The sequence below is a fragment of the Mauremys reevesii genome, linkage group 4 (genome assembly GCF_016161935.1).
Source record: "Mauremys reevesii isolate NIE-2019 linkage group 4, ASM1616193v1, whole genome shotgun sequence".
NCBI classification, from domain to species: Eukaryota; Metazoa; Chordata; order Testudines; family Geoemydidae; genus Mauremys; species Mauremys reevesii.
The window spans coordinates 127,854,656-127,876,661 of NC_052626.1; the positions used below are offsets into that span (position 1 = coordinate 127,854,656).

Sequence of the window (22,006 nt, forward strand, 5' to 3'; positions counted from 1 at the left end):
CCAACAATGGCCAGTAGCAGCTACTTCACTGAAGGAGATAAAACCCCCACAATGGACACATGCCATAGAGAAGTTTCTTCCTGACCCCAGGCTGTTAGTAGTTGGCGTGTGCCCTGATGCATGAGAGTTTATATCTGTTTTATATGTATACAAGAACATAAGTATCCAAATGCAACATCACTTTTGATGCTCTTACTGTGCATATCACAAAAATGTGCAGCTGGAAGGGACCTCAAGAAGTCATCTAATCCATCCCCCATATAAACTTCTGGCCCAGTCCAGCCTCCATATAACCCTCTGGTCTCAGTGCTATCTAGTGGCAGAGAGTCCAACAAGCGAATGAAGCATCACATGAAAGAGAACTTCCTTTTCTCAGTTTTAAGTAGGTTCGTTTTTAATTTCACTGAGGGTCCCTTGTTCTTGTGGTATGACACAGGGTCAACGGAGGTGCCCCATTAATGTCCTTTCTTCAGTTGGCTAGGTTATATACTGTATTTCCCGCTCTGGTAGCCTTCCGTCTTCCCAGCTCAGGCTGACGGCAAATGGCACAATTACCTGAAGGCCCTGGGGGAGAGAGGGACCGTCTCTTTGTTCTCTGTTTGTACAATGCCTGGCACTGTGGGGGGCTGGGCCATGATTGGGGCTCCCATGTGCTACCACAAATCAAATAAACAACATCAGCAGCCCCTGATCTCAGTGCTGGAGTCCCCTTCTCTGAGCACACCCTCTGCTGAGAAGGGACCCCTGCTGCCTGTTGAATGCCCCCCCTCCCCTCAGCCCCATCGCACAGCAGGGGGTGGGTTGATGCAGCCCTGGAGGATGGGGGATGCACAGGGGAAGGGGTTAGCTGACGTGGGAAGGCCCGGCCGACCCGTTTTGTTGTAGAGGTTCTGGAAGAACTGCTGGTTGTAGATGCGGGCCACACCGCTGATCTCGGCCACCTCCACCTCAGCCCGGCTGTGGCGGTTGACGAAGTTGGTGGTGATGCCGATCGCCAGCTTCCCGCGCGTCTCCTTCCGCTTGAACCCTGGGGACAGACACACAGACACCGCGCCTGTCAGGCCTGCCGGGGCCCTTCCTAGCCCACAGGAAAGGGGGCATTGGCAACGCAGGGAAGAGCCTGTTGGGGGGGTGGAGGCAAAGAAGAGGGGTGCAGGCCGAATCAGGCTGGCGAGGGCCCGAACATACCCTCAGGGGTGCAGCGTCCTTGTCTGCTATTTGGCAGCTCCAAGAACTACACCGCCCGACATTCAGGGTGCTCTGTCTGCAAGTACCAAGGTGCCAGTGGTGGTAGGAGCGGGGTTTGAGAAGGGCCTGGACCAACCCCAGCTCTGAACCCCCCAACCTTCTGTGGGCCAGCGCCAAGCTGGCAGTGCACAGCCAGAAGGCAGGACCACGTACCGATTACTGAGCACTGAGGGGGAATTGCACCCTGCCCCCAGGTGCTCACGGCCCAGCACAGATGCTGGGGAGAGAGGGAAGCACCATTCAGGGCCTGGGGGGACAGTGGCCCAGGAAGGGAGGTCCCCACTGTTTGGTTTTCTCAGGGAGGAGGCGGGCCTGGAGGCTGGGTGGTTCTGGGCCATAGGGGCCCCTGCACAAGCACTGGGAACGCCCCGCTGCATGACGCTACATGCATTTTAAGGTAGCAGCTGGCCAGCCCTGAGGCCCTGCAGATGTTCGGGGCAAGCCTCAGCAGGTGGCGTGACCAGCCCCAGCTATCAGGAGCCGAGCTGTCTCAAGGCCTCTTCTCCCACTCCCCCGTCTCCCGCCCCAGACCCTTCACAGTACAAGCCACGGCGCCCAGCTGCCTGGCTCACGCACATGCCCTGCTCCAGAGAACACTGCATCCCTCCCGCCCCCGCCCTGCCCCAGGCCGGGACTCCATATCCTGCCGACAGACTCCAGCCCCACTGGGTGGGGACCCACGAGAACTGAGCAGAGAGAGAACGACCCCCATCCGCTCCCACGCCAGCCCTTCAGCCTCTCTCTCTGCTCCCCTCACCCACGAGAAGAGACTTGATCAGAGTCCCGGGACCCACCGGCCCAGCTGACGCAACCAGAAGCACCATTGCCTCCCCTTAGCCTGGCCACCCTGAGAAGGCCCCTCCTAGGCCAATGCTACTGGCCAGCCCCTGGGTAACGGGGGGGTGTCCGGCCTGAGAGGGGTCCCCGTCAGCCCCCGAGCCCTGTAGGACTGTATGTGTCCCCAAGGTAGAGGAGAAGGAACATCAAGCTACAGAGGAAATGGAGCGCTCCCAGCCCCTCTAGCCAGGCTAAGCTCCGCAGCCTCATGCGCCCTCCCACCCCAGCTGGGAGAGGAGGGGGACACATGAGCTGTAGCTCACGAGTGAGCCCTCACCTTCAGGCACAAATTTGCCTCCTCCGGCTGAGATGAGGACGTCAAATTCATACTGCCCCACGGGAGAGGAGCTGGGCTGGAGTGCAGCCTTCCAGCCACCACCTGCGGAGAAAGACAACGGAGAAGGGGGCGTCAGAGGGGGCCTGATCGACACCCCAATATGAAAACTCCCCCATCCCCGTCAGGAACGTTTATACATAAATGGGGGGAGGTGTGGTCTAGTGGTTTGAGCTTGTGGCTTGGCATCAGGAGTTCTGCATTCTAATCCTAGCTCTACCAATAACTCACTGCATGACTTTGGGTGAGTCACTTTTCTGCTCTGTGCCTCAGTTTCCGCATCTGAACAATGGGGATAATGGTACTGGCCCCACCCCCTGGAGATGGGAGGAGTTTGTGAAGCTGGATTAGCATTTGTGGCACCGGTATTGTTGTTTATAATAAAACAAAAACCTCAGGAGCAGACCAGACTGAGGGGAAACCGACCCACAGCTCAAAACCACGTCACGAGTGTGTTAGTCCTCTGCAGAGACTTCAGTCTGGGTCAGCAGAAGTTAGCAGGAAAAGAGGATGAATCCCCCAACCCCTCCTCAACCTATCTGAGGGCAGATCTCCCTGTTCTCCGGGGAACAGGCTAGCCCTAGGCAGGGGTGCCAGCACCATCGGCACGGCACAGATTGGATTTCAGCCAGTGACAGCTGGAATGAGTCCGGGCCACAAGGCTCCAGCTTCCCTACCCCGTCCGCTCCCCTTCGCTGCAGGGGGGATGAGCCCCTTAAACTGCACGTTGACGTGAATTTCAACCCCCAGGAGCAAGGCGACCTTCAGGAGGATCAGCTGCAACTGACGGATACCTGGAGAGAGACGGACAGAGTGATGGAGCAGAAATCAAAGCTCCCCAGAGATCAGTCGCAGACAAAGCCCATTCGAGTCCATCCCCTACCCAGCGCCCCTGCCTTGTGGGTCACAGACTCCGACCGCTCCCTGCTATCTGACCCAAGGCAGCTCCCTAGCTACTTGCCTGCCAGCTACAGACTTGGGGTCTGGACCTCTCCCCGCCATGGGACGCAGGCTGCTCTAGCAGAGAGGGCGGCTGGTACTGCAGAATCCCCTGGAGCGGCGCTGGGGTGGGGGGACCCCTCCGATGTGCAGACCCAGTTTGAAGAGCATGGGAGATGGGTCTCGGCCCCGGAAGGCAGGTGCCACCTGTGTTTATTGTGCAGGCTGGGAGCAAAGCTGCCCTTGGTGGGAAATGGAGTGTGGGGGGAGCTGAACTCCTCCAGGGGCATGCTGGGATGGGGCTCCCTTCGGGACAGCAGGGCCCCAGACCCCAACTCACCCAGCCACAACCACAGGGTACCTTGGCCATTGCACCAGCCTCAGTGCCCCATGCATTGCCCCCCCACCCTACCTGCCCAGCCACAGTGGCAGGGCACATTGGTCACTGCCACAATCCCCACAAGCCGCAACATGCCTCCGGCCCAGCCCTGTCCACCCCCACACACAACCAACCCCTGCCACAGCGCACCGGGCACTGTCCTGTCACCCAACCCCCCCAGGCCCCAGAGCTGTGCCTGCCCTGCTTCCCCGGCCCCACTCACTGATGTGGTCCAAGGCCCCAGTGCAGAAGCGCCCGTAGAACTTCTTGGCGCCCAGCGCCCGCAGGTCGTGGATGGTGAAAGGCCAGAGGTGCAGCACGTTGTTGCGGGAGAAGGAGTCTCTCTTCTCCACCAGCACGACGTGGGCTCCCAGGAAGGCCAGCTCGATGGCGGTGCGGAGCCCGCAGGGGCCGGCCCCGATGATCAGGCACTGGAAGGGGCAGTGACAGAGCTGGGTGCCCAGGGCAGAACGCAGGAGGCTCCTCGCATATGGCTGGGAATAAGCCCACCAGATGCCCCAGTGCTGATCTCTTGGGACGGGTGCGTCTGTCCCCCTGGGGGGCAGAAGGGCCTGACTAGCTGAGGGAGGGGAGACTAGGCCAGGCTGGGATCTCAAGGCCTGGCAGGGCTGAGAACTGGGGTGAAGTGAGCGTATTGCAGACAGGAGGGAGCAGGGGGTCTACACCGCAGCAGCCAGGTGACTCCGGCTGAGCTGATGGAGTCAGGAAATCACTCCAACCCCCTTTGACACAAGGCACGAGTCACACCACTGGGAGGGGAGTGCACACAAACCCTAGGCTAGAAAGGCCTCCAGCTCTGGTCTCCCCTCTTCCCACATCGGGTCCGACTCCCCCGCATTTTCACTGGGCCAGAATCAGGGTGATCTGCTGAAAACTCAGGCCTTGGCTGCACTGGGGATTTGTCCTGGTTACAGCCCCCCCACTGGGGGATGGGCAAAGCCTCTAGCTGCCGTGATTTGCACCTGTGCAGCTAGCCCCGGATTCGAGCAGGGGTGAGCTGTCCCCAGCACAAGCAGCCGCTTGGTGTGTCAGTCCTGTGAGTTTGCACCAGTGCAGCTACGCTGGGTGGTGTTCAATGAACACTCGGTGCCCAAGGTGCTCACGGAAGATCTCTTTGCAGACTCTCTGCCTGGGAAGCTCAGCCCTTGAAGGCACAGCTCTGCCAATACCACCCACTGATGGCTGAATTCCTCAGCGTAGACAAGGAAGCCCCACTTTCCCTCTGCTGGGAATTCAGCGAGCTGAATCATTACACGTTTTAAAACAATGTGTTTTAGTCTCGGTCCCAGTTGTTCTCATCCAAGGACAGATAATGGGGGATCTAATCTCTCTCCCAAGCCGAGTTAGAGTGAACAGCACCACCCTCGACTCTCCCTCAGCACTTAATGGCTTCCTTGCAGGCAGTGTAACTCCCTGTTCTCCACAAGGGGACACAGGCAGAGAGCTCTGGCTCCTTGCTCCCAACCCCTCCTGCATGCCCTGGGGCCTGTAGTGTCTCTTGGATAGAGCAGACACGCAGTACATCCCCCGGCTTGGCCAGCATGGTTTCGGGAACACTCCCGCCTGGAGCACTAGTGGAGACAGGGCCCAATTAAATTTCCCGAAACATACTAGCACAGGCAGAGCTCACCAGGAAGCTGCACCACACCTGCCCTTCCAGCAAGGGGCTCAATTTGCATCACAGGTGGGGTTGTTGAACTGCCAAGACCTGTTTACTCACAATGTCAGCACCACTGCACATCCTATCAGGAGCGACACAGGGCGCTCAGATACCCTCTCTGATCCACTCAGCCCTGCCTGGAGAGGACAAACCATTCATCCCTGAAGAGAGCATTGTCATCAGCTAGCTCTGGGCTCACCCCACACCTGCAATGCACCCCACCCCACTCCCAGTCTCAGTGCAACGAACCACAGCTGCCTACAGACAAACACCACGGTTGAGAGTGAGGATTCGAACCCACGACTCCCCTTACTGGAAGCACAAGCCCCCACCACCTGAGGTAAAAGAGCAGCTCCATTAGCTATAACTTAGTAGTAGGTTGTTACAGTTACTTGGACCAGCCACTAGGAGGAGGCAAATCACACAGTTAGTCTGTGTAATACCTCCCCCTTGCTCTCAGCATGGGCCCTTCCCTGGTTATACCAGCCATGCCCTCCCTTCTTACCTTGGTGTTGGCACATGCCTTTCCCTGGTCATAGTCTTTGTGTCCAGCCTTCTTATCCAGCTTGCCCCATAGGGCCTTGGCACTCCAGTAGTTAAGGCAGGACTTGAGCTTATGGTAGAACTGCAGTTGGCCCTTGTGCTCCAGAGCCAGCTGCCCGCACAAGGCCTGGAAGCTGCTCAGCACCTCCTCGCAGTGGTTGGCACGGAGGAAGGTTTCAAAAAGGGAGTGAGCCGGGTTACCCTGCTCCCCATCCTGAGTGTTCATCCTGGGCGCTCGGGGTCAAGAAAGGAGTCTGGAAAGGAGGGAGCAAACCACAGACTGAGCGAGGGAGGCGCTGCAGAGAAGCCACCTCTCAAACAACCCCCATTTCACGGATGTTACCCAAAGGCATGACACAGGGGAAGGGAAACCAGCCCCACGGGATCGCTCTAGCAGATCGGACCACGTAGCCCGGTCTCCTGCCGCTAGCTGGCCAACAGCCAATGCTGCAGAGGAGGACGCACACACATACACACACCAAAACCCACGATGTGCCAAGCTAATTGTCCAATTATAACAGAGCCCACTTAGGGCAACAGCAGGATTTGAACCCAAGAGCTTCAGAGCTAAAAGCATGAGCGTCTACTGCTTGTGCCAACAGATTAAGACCTAAAACAGCCTTCAGATATATTACATTTCACAGCTTACACACAAAGATGTTAGAAACATCAAATACTCTGCTGGGAGGTTGCAACATTTTTTTTGTTTTTATTCTTAGAATCCAGAAAGATAACACTGTGACGTTCCCCTGGTGTTATCTGGACCGGCGATCTGCTAGGTCACTCCAGCCCTCGGCTCTGGGAGCCAGCCTCACCCTGCCCCGCTGTGAGAACCCTCACTCCTGGGCTGTTCACACACAGCCTCTGGCATGTCAGCTGCTCCCAGCTACGTGAATGAACACTTTTGGCCAGCCGCTGCTTGGATTGTGCAACCGAATGACACTAGCCAATATCGCCGGTCCCAGACACAACCCTAGGAATCTCCGCCTTGCACTGTCCAGTTATGCCCACTGGACGCTGCAAGCTTATATGAGTTCATCAATTTAACAAAGACATTGATATGTACCAGGCTTATTATCCTGTGCTAGCATCAGCTAAAGTAGGAGCAGAGAGAGCGTGGGCTAAAGAACTCTAGGCAGAGCGTTCAGATCTGGTGCACAGAGCAAGGCTCCCATGGCCACATTTAGGCACCTGAATCCAAGCGACCCACAAACCCCACCAAACTCCTTAGGAGCTGCAGAGGCTCAGCCCCTCTGGATATCCCCTCTGGGATTTAGAAGCCAAGTGTGAATGTCCTGGCCCAAGAATTGTAGCAATCAGCCCCTTGTGCAAGTGTGGCATCAGGGAGACAGGCCAGAAGTCGGCTTCAGTGCTGGGCAATTTTCTATGTGCAATGTGCACCTGAAACACACAAAGTGGATCTGGGGAGTTTCGTAGTCTTTTCCTGTGGCATCAGCAGAGGACATTCTTCCTTCCTCTTTATCACCCATCCAGTTTCGGGAGGGAAGGAGGTTTCCCTACCACAGAGGGAGCCAGGGCTACCTTAAGCAGGCCGGATGTGAGCTGGGACCAGCCGCAGCCCCAGATTTCAGCAGCCTTGCAAAAGCTCCCCAAGAGACCAGCTGTGGGGCAGGAGGCTGCCAGCTGGGGAGGGGGAAGTTTAGCAAAGAGAACAGAAAGCAGCAGAGGTGCCTGGAATATACCCAAAGTGGGTGGTAGCTGGTGGTTAGAGTAAATGACTTTGTATAAGTTGCCTTTTTGCACTGCCCACATCTGACCAGTACAGGCCAACTCCTCTTTCCCCCCCTCCCCCCGTCTCCCCGGCATCAGTGGGAGTTTGGTCATTGACTTCAATGGGATCAGGAATCTTACCCCCTCCTCCATCACCTTCTGTTTCGTCCGTGTCCATATGTGAGAGTCCACCACCAGTTTAGCTGCACTGGTGTAAATCCCCAGTGTAGACGGGCTCTGAGTTGCAGTTTGCACTGGTGCAGCTTCCCCTGGTTTCAAGCAGGGGCAGAGCTCTGCTGGCATGAATAGCACCTTTGCCTGACTGCATTCGTGCAGGAACCCCGGCAAGCCCCCAAGGCCTTTGTTTAGAATTAACTGCTGCTCTGGGTGCTATCTGGATAAAAAACATTTCATACTCTTGCTAGGAGCTTGCAATGTAACACTGCTTTATTTCTCAGAATCCAGAACAGTGGTTCTCAATCAGGGGTACACATGCCCCTGGGAGTACGCATGCCTCTGGGGGTACGCAGAGGTCTTCCAGGGAGCACATCGACTCATCTAGATATTTGCCCAGTTTTACAACAGGCTACAGAAAAAGCACTAGCGAAGTCAGTACAAACTAACATTTCATAGATACATAAATATGTACTGCTCTATATACTATGCACTGAAATGTAAGTACAATATTTATATTCCAGTGGATTTATTTTATAATTATATGGTAAAAATAAGAAAGTCAGCAATTCAGTAATAGTGACTGGGTCACTTTTGTATTATTGTGTCTGATTTTGTAAGCCAGTAGTTTTTAAGTGAGTTGAAACTTGGGGGTACTCAAAACAAATCAGACTCCTGAAAGGTGTACAGTAGTCTGGAAAGGTTGAGAGCCACTGATCCAGAATACACAAGAACCCCAAACAGAGAAAAAGAAAGCAGGCTGCTCCCTAAACATCAAGGCACAACTCAGCTCACTTGGCTGGCTGCAAACTGACTCCAATATCTGACTCTGATTCCATGCTCTTTGCCACTGAGCCCTGGCCCCTAGCCTACAAGCTAATGGAACACCCCTTCCCACTCTTAAAATGATAGCTTGCAATTCCAACACAGTCCTCAATACACAACACTGGGTAGTGCTGCAAACCCCAGCCTGTTGTGTGTTCTCTCCTACCTCGGACACCAAATCACTGCCAGGCAAGCTCCAATTCCAGGATCTTTATCGCAGGCGAGAAAAGCACAAAGCACACAGCTAAGCTTCCAGACAGGGAATGCCTGCATTTGACTTGCAAATTACACAGACTGGAATGGAACTGACAAGGGACGGGATACAAATTTGGGGACTCCTCCAAGGAAGAGGCTTAGAAGGATTTGCCTCAAGACCCATGGGAGAGCTACGAAAATTCACAGCTTCTTCCCTGGAGGGAGATCAGTTTCCTCTAAGTCTCTGCACTAAGCCACTCCCAATGAAGAAACAGGTAGGTCAAGGGTGCTCCTGGCTGTAAGGCCCTACAGCATGTCGGATACCTGTGCAGGGTCCCCCTCAGCACAGAAGTGTCTGGTGAAAGGCCCACAGCAAGTTGCAGAGAGAAATGTCAAGATGCCAAAGCCCTCCACAGGGTATCCAAGGGATTACGGCCAAAGATGGAGGAGACATACCATGGAGGCACAATCATCCCTTAGCATTACCACTGTCTCAATGTAATATATGCATTTGGGGCAGATCTTTGCCCTGGCTCTTCTCCCACATCCCAAATCAATCTGTTGCCAGAATGAGCACCACCTAGATGCCTATTCAGCTTAGGACTTGTTTCTCAACTGGAGTGGTGGGTGTCCCTGACTTCTGAAATATCAGGGCCACAGAATCGGTGTTCTGCCCAAGGTGCTGTGCTCTGTGAGGTCAGGAAACATTTTACCAATGGGGAAACTGAGGCACGTAGAAATTGTGCAGGAAGCCTGGGGCAGAGCTAGGAATTGAACCCTGGTTCTCACCGGGTTCCCAGCCCAGTGCCCCAGCGCCATCCCCCCAATGCAATAGGGCTTTTAAGCAATAGAACATTACCATAAACTGGGACCTAGCAGTGTGCTCAGCGCTGTACAGAGAAAGTCTTGCCCCAAGGAGCATGCCCTCTAGCCTCTATAGCATCAGGCAGCACATACTTGAGCAATTATATCCTCTCCCCGGGGGCGCGGTGTCACGGGGCCAAAGGCAGAGTGAGCAGCTAGCCAACATGCTCAGTAATTGCCTTGAGACACGCTTCCTGCTGTGGTTCGTGCTGTTATGAAATGTAATTTACGGCACACACAAAAATAGAACATATTCACCGCCGAGAGGTGACTGGGGAGACCTGAATCACTCAGGGCCATCTACAGCCCAATTAAAACCACATCAACCCAGGGGGGCTGGAACAATTTTTGTAATGGGGCTGCTGCTGATGGAAATCATGTATTTGGTGTTTGTTATTCCCAGTTCAAGCCAGGGGGTGCAGAAGCGCCCCTAGTTCCAGCACCACTGCATCAACCATTCAAGAGTCACGCAATGATGTTATCCCTCCTTCTCTTCAGCTTGGAACAAACAGCACACGGCATTAAGGGTTATTTGGGGCTAGCTAGTTCCCATCCATGTCTCTGCCCATCCGCTCCGCTCAACCAGACAGTAAGTGCCAGGAAATCAGCGGCTGTGAATGCTGAACAATACAATGGGACAATACAATACATAGGAAAAGCACAATGGAAAAGGTCAGTTGGACATTACGGCCTCCGGCCCAGATCCCCAGAGGTCCCAGGTTTGGCTCCGCTGCAATCCACATAACACCAACCAAACCCTGTAGATGCCCAAGGTTCAGCCTTTGGGCATGGGCACTGCTGCCTCCCTTAGGCGCCTGGGACCTAGCTCCCACCTAAGCCCCAGAGCGATGCACAAACCAGGGGAAGACAGGTATTCGGCCAACCTACGTTGCATGTGCAGCCTGATCCAAAAGGTGTGCTCAGAGGCTGCGTCCCAGATTGGGTTGGGTCCCATTCAAAATCCATCCAGAGACAACCCGGTGGGGCCACCCACCTTCTAAGTCTTATCCCTGGTGGCTAGAGCACTCACCAGGGAAGTAGGAGAGTCAGGGTTAATTCCCTCCCAATCTGGTCCACGCCAAATCATTGTTTCATTATTTAGCCACAGTGGAACAGCTTCAGCAAGCGAGACTAAGGCCTGGTCTACACTAGGGGGGGCGTGTCGATGTAAGATACGCAACTTCAGCTACAGGAATACCGTAGCTGAAGTCGACGTATCTTATTCCGACTTACCTCCCGTCCTCATGGCGCGGGATCGATGTCCGGGGCTCCCCCGTCGACTCCACTACCGCCGCTCGCTCCGGTGGAGTTCCGGAGTCAATGGGGAGCGTGTTCAGGGATCGATATATCGCGTCTAGATGAGACACGATATATCGATCCCCGATAAATACGGCGGGTAGTCTGGACGTACCCTGAGGATCACCACATCAGACCATTCTCTAGCTCAGGTAGGGTGACCAGATGTCCCAATTTTATAGGGACAGTCCCAATTTTGAGGTCTTTTTCTTATATAGGCTCCTATTACCCCCCACCCCCGTCCTGATTTTTCACACTTGCTGTCTGGTCACCCTAAGCTCAGGGCACACTGGGGAGACCCCTGTTCAAATCCTTTCTCCCCCAGCAGAGCTAGGTACTTGGAATAGGGTCACCCTCTTGTTGGCATCTCCCACTGGCCAGCTTCAACATACACATACACCCCGCCCGCCGCTTAGCGTGCTGGCCCTTGTGTATCGCATTCGGATGCACCTCACTCTCCCTAGGTCATTGTACAGGGGGCCCCGGTGCCCAGCTCCGCTTTGTGGATCGCAGTGTTCCTGTGATTTGCTAGGCACCTAAAAGTAAGGTGCCATGACACCGAGCGTTGCAAGTGGATCTGGGCCTCTGTCTACCCTGGAACTGGCTTTAAACTCTTCTCCAGCAGCGAACCTAGTTTGGAGCACGGATTTGGCTGGGAAATACGAATGGGGCCAAATCGCATTCTCATACGACCTCGTGCTGAGACAGCGAATTTCACTTGTCGATCTCAAGGAGCTTTCCCAAGGAGGGTCGGGGTCAGTATAAAGCATTTTAGAATCGTAGGGCCACCATTTCATATGATCTCAAGACCCGCCACATTGTCCCAAGAGTTCAGCACCCCAATAACAGCCCAGATTTTTCAAGAGGGTGGTGAGTTCTTGTGAAAATCTGGCCCCCCACTGCGGGTGCAGCGGAGCTGCTGAACGTCTGGCCCTGAGCGTGTAAGGCTTGGGTCAGATTCTGGTCTCAGTAACTCTGCTCAGTTACTCCAGATTCACACCAGCGCTACTGAGATCAAAATCCTTCTAATAGTTTCCAAACAGGTTTACAACATACTGTGGACAGGCCTGAACCGTGTGGAGACGGAATTTTAAACGAGTTCGGTGAGCATGCTGCGAAGCCCAGTGTGAACAGCAAACAGCATTGGATCGAAGTCACCAAGCCTCAAACTCCCCACACCAATGGAAAGCAAGCTGGGTTACACAGGGCAACAGTTCCTTTCATTTGCCACTGCTTTGCTTTTCCCTTTCCGCCCCCTCGACGGCGTGAGTCGCCATCAGACAGAGCAGTGATTCAAGGCCGTGCTGGGTGTCTATCACCCTCCGGTTTTGCTGTGGTTATGACAATAAACACAGAGAACGGACCGTTCTGGCAAGCCTCAAAGAGGGAATGACTTGGATTTTTTTTTTTTACCAGCCTTGACTCATTTCTCTTAGGCCTGATGGAAGAAATTGTGAAAGGTTTTTCAGAGATGCTGGACACACACAGCATCCATTGTTTTCACTGGGCTTTGGATCAGGCCATTGGACTTTCAGAGGCTCAGGCTGAAAGGCAGTGTGGTCCAGGGGGGAGGGCACTGCAGCAGGACGCAAGAAAGCCATCTTCTAATCCCAGCCCTGCCAATTACCTTGTCCTGTCCTTCATCTATCTTGTCTATGTAGAGCAGGGCGTGTCCTGTCCTGGGTGTTTGTACAACACCTAGCACCACAGGCCCTGACCTTGGCTGGGGCCCTCAAAGTCCGTGTTTCTCAATGACCGGTCCGTGGACCAGCGCTGGTCCCTGAGATCTCCCTGACACAGTCTAGGAAGGCAGCAAGCCAGTCCCTGGGATCGAAAAGGTTGGGAAACACTGCCATCTGTAATAACCCACACCTCTGAACACCAGGCCTCGAGTCTTCAGCTGGGATCTGATGGAGAAAGCGTCGTGGTTTGTCAGACTGGCCCAGGGAGCAATAAATAACTGACGAGAGGTAGGAACGATAATTAGATGGTGAAAGAGGCCAGGAAACCCCATACCGAGGATGTGGGCTCTGAGTGACCCAGGCAGAAAATGTGTGTTCGAATCTACAGCTCTGCTGTGTAAAACTGGACAAAAAGACATCACTCTCCCTTCCCAGGGCAGCGCTCATGGGGGCGTTTCACTGTCATTCCACATGAGGTTACTTAAAACCAGGGGGTATGTCTGACGACCCAGCATTCTGCTGGGATGTGGGAACCACTTCCCTCGACTCTTTGGGCATATCTGCACGCCAGCCGGAGGCGTAATTTCCAGCGCGGGCTGCCTGAATACAGTCCTGCCCAGGGATCCTAGGCACTGAGTTGGATAGCTAGCCCATCCCACCGCAGCTACACTTCTCCTTTTATCGTCTTAGCCCGATCAAAGCTTGCAGACGTACGTCTACCCAAACGGGAAATACACCCCCAGCTCCAATGTAGACATACCCTATGTCTGTCTAATCTATTGAGTTTACAAGCAGTTCAAAGCAAAACCACTGTCACTCCTCTAGGTTTATATGGAAACCCTCAGTCTTGGCTGGAGTCCACAATAACACCACACTGAAGTTCAGCAGAGAACTCCCTATGGTTTCTCTCTGTTCAGCTTGGAAAAAAGAAAGAATCGGTTTATTGCTGAGTCTTGGAGGAGAAAAGGGGAGTGGATCCTCAGGGCTATCAGAGTCAGGAACAGAACCCAGGGGCTTCAAGGCAGATGGGAAAAGTGAGAGGGACAGGCCTTGCCCAAATCCACAGAGCTGGTGCCAGTAATGGAACCCAGAAGTCCTGACTTGACAGGCCTGTGCATTAACCACTAGATGGCGTTGTCTCCCACATGACACACTGACTCTCCCACTAAGTTATGAATTCAGAAGTTCTATGTGACAGGCGGGGCTGGTAGGACCGCCTACTATCAAGGTTGCCCAATGCCTCCCATTATAAGACCCTGTTTTCAGTTGCATATCCCCTTGCCAAACTTTAACCATTTGGACAGAAATTTTCTATGCCAGGTATCTGCTTCAGGCTGAATCTTTTTGGAAAATCTCAATCAAACCAGTGTGGCCATATCCAAGAACAAGGCTAAGGACAAATACATTGTTTTGCCCATGTTAAAAAATTCTGGTGACCTTTTCTCCTTGATACTTTGGCACAGGGTCTTGCAATTTGGCAGAGGGATGGCCTGCGTGCCAGGGATTGCCTTTTGCTGGCCATGTGAAAATCTGCCCAAATTTGGCCCAGTTATAAGCCTTTGAAAAATCACAGTTCACACATGCTCAGTACAGACTTCTTAGATTTTAGTAGCTTAATTCCCTGAAGATTCTGCACAAACTGAGCATGCTCCAACCCTGGACTGAAAAGGACTCTCTCAGCAATTGCAGTTCTGGGCTTTTGTGAGCCAGGCCGGGTCTGTATCTGGACACTTGAACTGCAAGCAAGGAGCCTGTCTGTCCTGCAGCGTGGAGGAGGCGTGCCTGACACGAATGCATAGGGAACAAGAGCTGGCTCTGGGAAAGTGTGGGACAAAGGACAGACATAGATTGGGGCAAGAATTGGGGCCGGGGAGGGGAGGTGTCTGAGATTGGAGCTGGCCCGGGGACTGGAAGGGGCACAGGGTAAGAGAGGGAGGCTGGGACTAGCTGGCCAAGAAAATTTTTGAGTGTTTGACTTTGCAACCTTAATAAAGTTCTTTGAACGTAGCTTGTATGTGAATTATATATGATGCTACTGACCAGCACCTGGCTCTGGAACTAGAGGACATTGAGGATGGTCTAAGAAGAAGTGGCTACAAAAGGGACCATGTAGGAGTTTCTACATATTACAAAATTTTAGGGGAACTCAGCGTGACTGAGCTTTGTGATATTTTCCTCATTTCCTCCCCCGCTGGTTCTTCTTCCTCCTCAGTATTTCCTCCTATGGGCACTAACCAGGCAGCCTGAAACTAGCTGCTTTCTTTCCTGCTCTGTGCAACCAGCCACCATTCAGCATCAGGACAAGACAAGTTAGCTCTTGTGATGCAGCTAGAGATGCCCGTTACCCTTGTGAAGTAGCTACAGCTAGAGAGAGGGACGGGCTCCAACAAACTCCTTGTCCAAACTCCCCCTGATCTTTGGGGAAGGTAAGGTCCAAAGCCTAATTCAGCAGCTGTCTCGATGGGCTGACCCAAAAACCTGGCTCTGGACACCCCAGATCTTTCTGTCTGAATCCAGGCTCTGAGGCTCATGCTTGTCTCTAATGGCATCTCCCAATATACGCCCAGAACACTGCAAGCACCACCCTGCATCATCAATGGGGCCTCTTACCCGGCTCTGGAGTGATCGCACTTCTAGGGGATGACAGGGGAGTTCAGTTTCCATGACCCGTTTGATTCTAAGTCTCCCTGCTGAGACTGTCAGCAACAGGGCTGGTGGCCTGGGGGGATGTGGGTGCCCTGGGAACTTGACTGAGCTCACGTGGGTGTATGGGACTGGAGAAGGGAAGCCAGAAGTTTCAGGAGGGATCTAGTTTGAGGTGACACCTGCAGCTCAGGAGTGCAAGCTGGTGGCTATTGGTAACCCTGGCCTCTCTGCACGCTCAGTATAGATCTCTTTCCTACAGCTCTGCCTGCCTGCCTGCCACAGCACTTTGCTAATGAAACAGGGCAGCCTCGAGTCAAAGCAGCCATGGCCCCTTCCCAATCCAGTCCCAAGCGGCAACAACTCACAAACTCTATATGCCCCCTGCCCCACCGCACGCACCCACCCACCAGAACCTCAAGCTGCCCTGGGAGGACTGGAGAGCCCCAGAGAAAGCAACAGCCGCATGACAGCTGCCTCTCATCCACCCACACTGAGCAGCAGGAACACAAGTGATGCGGGCCTGGGGCAGGGAGACCTGTAGTTCTCCCTCGGTCGATTGTTCCCAATGGCGTTTTAATCACAAGACACTCATCACACGGACGTAAAAACATGGGGGCCTGTCTGCCTCATGGGCCACCTCCAGGCTGCTGGGAGCTGGAGATACCCTGTGGCTTGCAGCCCACATTAATATTTCATACCTGCATACTCTCAGCAGCTCCGGGCGGCTGCAGGAGCTTGAACGCCACAAAACCGGTGCTTTCTCGCACCTATTTCCCTTTCCCCCGGCGAGCTCCCGGAGGAATGTGATGTGCAGCAAAGGCCAGTCCCATATCCCCCTTTCCCAGAACCTGTCCCTCCATCCCTTGCAGGCAGGAGCGGGCTCGGCCCTCTGACCCATTTCTCGGTTGGAGCCACGGCAGGCGCGCCCTCCCAGGGCTCGCTCTAGCTGGCGAAACAGCAGCAGGTGGAGACGCGCTTTATGGCAACAGAGGAATCGTTAACCTGGCCCACAGCAATCCCAGCGGGTCAGGGCGCTGAATCACCGGGTGTGCGTGATGCTGGGGACGGTCTGCCTGGCCCCTGGCGACCCTAGCCCAGCTACGTGCCAGGAACGGGGCGGTGTTATCAGGGCAGCAGGTCAAAGTCCAGCCCGCAGCCTCTGGGGCCGGGCGAAGCGAAAGTGGCAAACGCAGCTCCTCACCTGGGCTAGAGAGAGACAGGAGCCCCGAGCCGCAGCCCGCACCTGCGCCCTCAGCTCATTAAAGCCAATGGGAGTGGAGCGGCCTCCTAGGAACAGGCCCCTGGAATGGAGCTCCAAGGAGAGGGGGGAGGGAGGGGAGGAATAGCCCCCCCATCTCGGCGCTGGGTGCGTTTGTGGGGAAGGGGATAACAACCCTTCAATCCTGAGGAGAAGTGGAGGCGGGGGCTCGTCCTCTCCGCAAGGAGAATATCCCCTTTTTCCCAAGGGAGCAGAGACAGGCAGCACATGAGAAGGGGGGCAAATGCCCCTTCAGCTGGCAGAAGAGGGAAGGCAGGTGGGGTGAGGGGGAGACTGGCAAGAACCCCTCCCCCCCATACACAGCATGGAACCGGAGGGGGGAGGGGATCGCGGCCCGTGCAGGGGGAGAAGTGAAGGGTGATGCTGTGGGTCCTGCTCCACCTGCTCCTTCCCTGAGGGAGGGAGGATCCACCTCATGGGGGGGGGCACAGAGTGTGTGGGGGGGACCTTGAGGCTATTCTCCCCCAAGCCCCCACAGGAGAGTAAGGCTGGCTCCTGGCAAAGGGCAGGGAGCGCTGCCCTGTGGAAGCTGGGACCCCACAGGGTTACCCTCCAAAGACAGGCAGAGACAAAGGGCAGCCCGGCCGGGGAAAGGCTCCCCCAGATCATGTGGGTGTCAGCCCGTGGGCAGAGTCCAGGCAGATGAACAGCTGCACATCGCTTTCCGAAAGATTCATCAGCCCGGCCCTGACGTTCCTCCCCCACCCGCCCATCCCCACAAGGGGGTGACGGCAGAGTGTGTCCGTGACTTGACACACGCCCTGGGGCTCCTGGCCCCGGCCAGGCAGGGTGCTGGGAAGTCCAACAAACCAGCCAGTCATTCTCCAGAGCAGGGGAAACAGGCCGAGCTGGGGGTTCAAGTGAGGTGACAGGAAAGGCTCCCTCTGGTCCCAGCCCAGTGTCTTTGGGAGCACTTGGCCTCCCCGCATCTCACTCCTTACTGCAAGGAGCTGGGCCGAGTGCCCTTTAAAGGCCCTGGGCTGGCAGCCTCAGCCTCGAAAGCCCCATCAGTCACTGCCCAGGCTGCTAGGTCATGTCCCCAGGGGGACGGCGAGGAGTCCCTGAGCCACTTTGCCGCATTCCTCCAGGCTCTAGTCACGCAGCGGCGCCTCTGGGGAAGTGCCAGACTTTATTCCAGCAACAAACGCGGGGCCAGATCTGGACCCGGGAGGCGCGGCGCGCTCCTGACTCCTCCAAGCGCAGTCAGCGCTAGGAGCACCACTGGCCTTGACCGCTGCTGCACGGACCCGCTAGCCTTTTGCACGGCCCCGCGAGGTGCAGGGCAGAATCAGGCCCAGGACTCCCCAGGGGGCTGCAGGCGCTCAGCACAGAGCTGCTGGAAGGAGGAGTGCTGCCCCCCCACCCCCTCCACACACACACCCGGCTTGACATGGTTTCCATCATATACAGTTTAGTTCAGTGGCTCTCACCCCCCCCCCCCTCCCCCTACAAATGGTTTTGGAGAACCCTGCTCCAGCTCTTGTCAGTATCACTTGGCCGGTAGCCACACACACACACACACACACACCCCACCCCGACCCTGCAGCCACCCAGAGACACCCAAGAGGCTCCTGTAGTGCCAGGAGCTGCCAGGATCTCTCCCCACTGCAGGTGGCCGGGGGAGACGCCGGCAGGGGCAGGCCCCACCTTAAAGCCCAAACCACAAAGTCGACTTACATGCAGAGGTGGCTGGAGAGCTGGAAGCCCCGGTCTGCCCCTGGCCCGCCTGTGGGGCAGAGGAGGCGCATGGGTTGGCTTGGAGATCCCGGCCCCCAGGGTCAGCCCTGAGCTCGCTTCCTGCCTGCAGCGGCTGGGCAGGGCAGAGCTGCGTAGCAGGCGGCTGAGTGTGAATGTGCAGGAGTCCCGATGAGAAAGCAGGAAATTGAAATTAAAACCGCTCTCCGTTTCCTGCTCGATGCGGCAGCGAGCAGTCCAGGCTGTGCAGCTGCTCCTGCTGAGAGCCCCCAGGGCTAATGGGGGGCGGAGGGAGAAGCCAGCTGCTCAGAGGACCCGGCCCCCAGGGAGGTGGGGAGGAGCTAGACAGCGAAGCCACTGCCAGGAGCATCTTTGCGATGCAGGATGGAAAAGCTGCAGGATTAGCCCAGCCTGCCTCCAAGGGGCTGTCACTCCCCGCCCAGAGCTGGGCGTAGAACCCAGGCGTCCCGAGTCCCTGTCCCCTTCTGGACTATGAGACCTCAGTCCCTGCCCAGAGCCGGGGGTGAAACCCAGGGTTTGGGGCTAGAACTGGCTGGAAAAGTTCTTTAAGAGTTGCCAACATTTTTCAAAAGCGTGTCTGCTCTGCAGCGTTCAGAATGGACCAACTCCCATTTAAAAAAAACAAAAAAACCAGAATTGTTACTGAACCTATTCTTGGCTTGCAGAAAACTCAGCTTTCAACACACAAAAACTTTTGAGAACTGTTTCTCTAATGGTTTGGTCACACAATGTTGCAAACAATGTCAAAATTCTTCCCCCCCCCCACAAACTCACCCCCCACCCCCAAAGACAACAGCTTTCTGCAATTTTTTTTCTTTTTTGTGGCAATTGTTTGGGGTGGGGGAGAAAAATGTGTTTGAAACTATCTGGCTAGTTCTAGTCCCAGCTGGGCACTCAGACTGCTCTATTAGCCACCACTTCCTCTCCGAGCTGGGCATAGAACCCAGGAGTCCTGACTCCCAGCCCCCTGCTCTAGCCTTCTGCCCTTTAAGTTAGCCCCTGTCACTGTTACTCAGCCTGTACTTTTTACAAGGCTCTAAGGACAACCCCCCTCACGTGTTCACTGTGGGGGTGAGCTCCTCAGCTGGTGTCGATACCACAGCTCCATCGGCCCTGGGAGTGGTGAGGGTCCCAGGGTGAAGAGAACAGGGTCCCCTGGAGGAATAGGGTGCCCCACCTGTAGGAGGCAAATGAGACCATGCAAAGCCCAGGGCCCAGAATGCTGCTGCTTGGGGCTGATCCTTTATCTGCCCCTCCCTACTGGTCTCAGGGCTTCAGACAGGGATGCAGGAACCATGTGTAGAGTTGGGATGCTGAGAGCCGTTGAACCAAACTGTCAGCCCTGTCTGTGATGGACACCATGTCAAGCTATAGCCTAGTTACAGCCCCTCTGGCTTCAGGGAGAGTCTGCTGCTGGCACCATCGCCCCCATTCACACACCAGGGCAGACACCCCCTTGCATGGGAGAGCTGCTCCCCGGCCTATCCTTCAGGCAAAGCGAGCAGAACATGCAGAAATCTGGAAGCCTCCCACCACAGGACCCCCTCGCCCTTTGCTCCCTGGCTGGCCATGCACCATATTTAACCCTACCCTTGCGCTCAGAGCCCCTCTTTGGATCCATGGGGTTTTATCCATTTTATCCATAGAGGCCCCTTTGTTGTGGTGCTCTCAAGTCCTCTCCCCCTGCCGTGGGGCCAGGACTGGCCCAGTTGAACTCAATGGGAGGCTGGGAGCAGCCCGCTGAGGCCCATAGGCACCGCCTCTATCGCATGTTGTGGGATCAGGCAGTAGCTAAGAGGGCAGCCATATGCCACATGTAATGAGGCACCCACCAGCCAGGCAGACCACAGAAAGGGGGTGATTCTGGGCAGGGTGCGGGGCACCATCCAATGTGGTACCCCACATGCCTCCTTGTGGGTGAGGCCAAGGGAGTACCAGCAAACACAGCTTTGGGGCATGGTATTTCCTAGGGGACAGAGACCCGCTAGCATCCCCCAGCTACCTCCTCCCAGCCCCACTTTCACATCCCTCCTTAAAGCCTGCCTCTCCTTTATTATTAGTTATATTACAGTAGCACCAGAGGGCTCCAACTGGGAACAGACAGCCCTTCCCCAAAGAGCTTCTGTTCCAAATGGATAAGGGGGTCAAAAGCTGGGCGGGGAAACAGAGGCACGGCAGGGGGCAGCCACGTGCCCAACGCCTCACACAAAACAGCCTTACTGACTCCCAGCCCAGTGTTCTGTCCATTGAGCGGCACTGTCTGCCCCACACTACCACAGCCCTCCCCACTCCTGGCTGGTGTTCATTTGAGTAGTTTAGACCAGTGGTTCTAAACCACCAGTACATGTCCCCCGGGGGTGCGCAGAGATCTTCCAGGGGGTACCTCAACTCATCTCAATAGTTGCCTTGTTTTACAACAAGCTACATGAAAAGCACTAGTGAAGTCAGCACAAACGACAATCTCATACAGACAATGACGTGTTTATACTGCTCTGTATACCATACACTGAAATGTAAGTACAAGATTTATAGTCTAATCCATATATTGTATAATTATATGGTAAACATGAGGAAGTCAGTCATTTCTCAGAACTAGTGGCTGTGACACTTGTATTTTTACGTCCAGTTCTGTAAGCTAGTCATTTTTTAGTGAGGTGAAACGTGGGAGTACACAAGACAAATCAGACTCCTGAAGAGGGTACAGTCATCTGGAAAGGTTGAGAGCCGCTTAGACGCTTTGTCAGAAGGGAGATGGCCCATCTGGTTGTAAAACACAGACACATTTATGTCTCTGTCACACACCCACCCACAATTTAACAAGCATGACCAAGTCCTGTGGGCCCCTCTCTGGCCCCCAGAGGGAGCCCCACACACCGTGCTCATTAGGGCTTCATTACAGAAACAAAGCTGCAAAAAAGCAGGGGTGGGCGTTCCCTATTCCCCGGGCTCCTGGCCCTGTCTCCAGCAGCGCCTCTGGGGTTTTATAGGTGCATAAACTTTAAGGCGGTTGTTTACAGAGCCGGGGGGGGGGGCAGGGACTTTTCCTTTGTCTGCTTATTTGCATAGGTTACGGGGTGGTTATTTGCATAGGTTACGGGGTGCGGTGGGTGTGCTATATTTGTGTAAGACTCGGCTGTGTGTGTTTCTGAATGTCTGACCCCGCCCCTCGCCGGGGGAGATCCCGCCACGTGCTTCCCAGAGGTGCAGAATGCACGGCCAGGAAATAGACTTACAGCTTGTGGCTAAATCTGTCCCTGAAATCCTCTTCTGAGCTCCATTAGCCCTTCCACCCCAGCAGGGCGAACCTTCATCGGCCCCGGGGCTGCAGCTCCCGCCCCGGCAGCGGGGAGGCGGGTAACCTCCCGCAGGTGGGGGCAATCACCGGGGAGTGGAAACACAGAGCAGAGGCTGGCTGGCAAATCAGGTGATCCGAGATCTCCTCTTTATGACCATATCAAAGGCAGGGAGAGCAGAGCATAGGGGCCTGGGCTGTGCTGAGCCAGACAAAGCCTGGGCATCTCATTCATTTCCTGGCCGGGGTTTCCCTAACTCCACAAGCAGCTAGAGAAAATGCCCCCTTTAATGCCCGCCCCACTGGTTACTCAAGTGTAAGCGGTAGGGGAGGGAGAGCATCTGT

General features: G+C 55.1%; 1 protein-coding gene across 3 annotated transcripts in view; it reads right to left on the minus strand.

The window, feature by feature from the left end:
• MICAL1 (microtubule associated monooxygenase, calponin and LIM domain containing 1) overlaps nucleotides 1-21,684 on the minus strand; it is a 46,294-nt gene extending 24,610 nt beyond the window's left edge. The window contains exons 1-6 of one of the 3 annotated variants that reach the window (XM_039536844.1): nucleotides 21,603-21,684; nucleotides 5,924-6,215; nucleotides 3,961-4,168; nucleotides 3,097-3,213; nucleotides 2,363-2,464; nucleotides 872-1,027 (exon numbers count right to left, since the gene is read on the minus strand). In XM_039536844.1, coding sequence (XP_039392778.1) covers nucleotides 872-1,027; nucleotides 2,363-2,464; nucleotides 3,097-3,213; nucleotides 3,961-4,168; nucleotides 5,924-6,187 — 847 coding nt within the window. In that variant the 5' untranslated portion in view covers nucleotides 6,188-6,215; nucleotides 21,603-21,684. Of the gene's footprint in view, nucleotides 1-871; nucleotides 1,028-2,362; nucleotides 2,465-3,096; nucleotides 3,214-3,960; nucleotides 4,169-5,478; nucleotides 5,556-5,923; nucleotides 6,216-18,330; nucleotides 18,633-21,602 lie in introns of those variants that run through there. The other 2 variants (XM_039536843.1, XM_039536845.1) reach the window with 2 other exon arrangements.
• Between the last annotated feature and the right edge of the window lie 322 nt (nucleotides 21,685-22,006).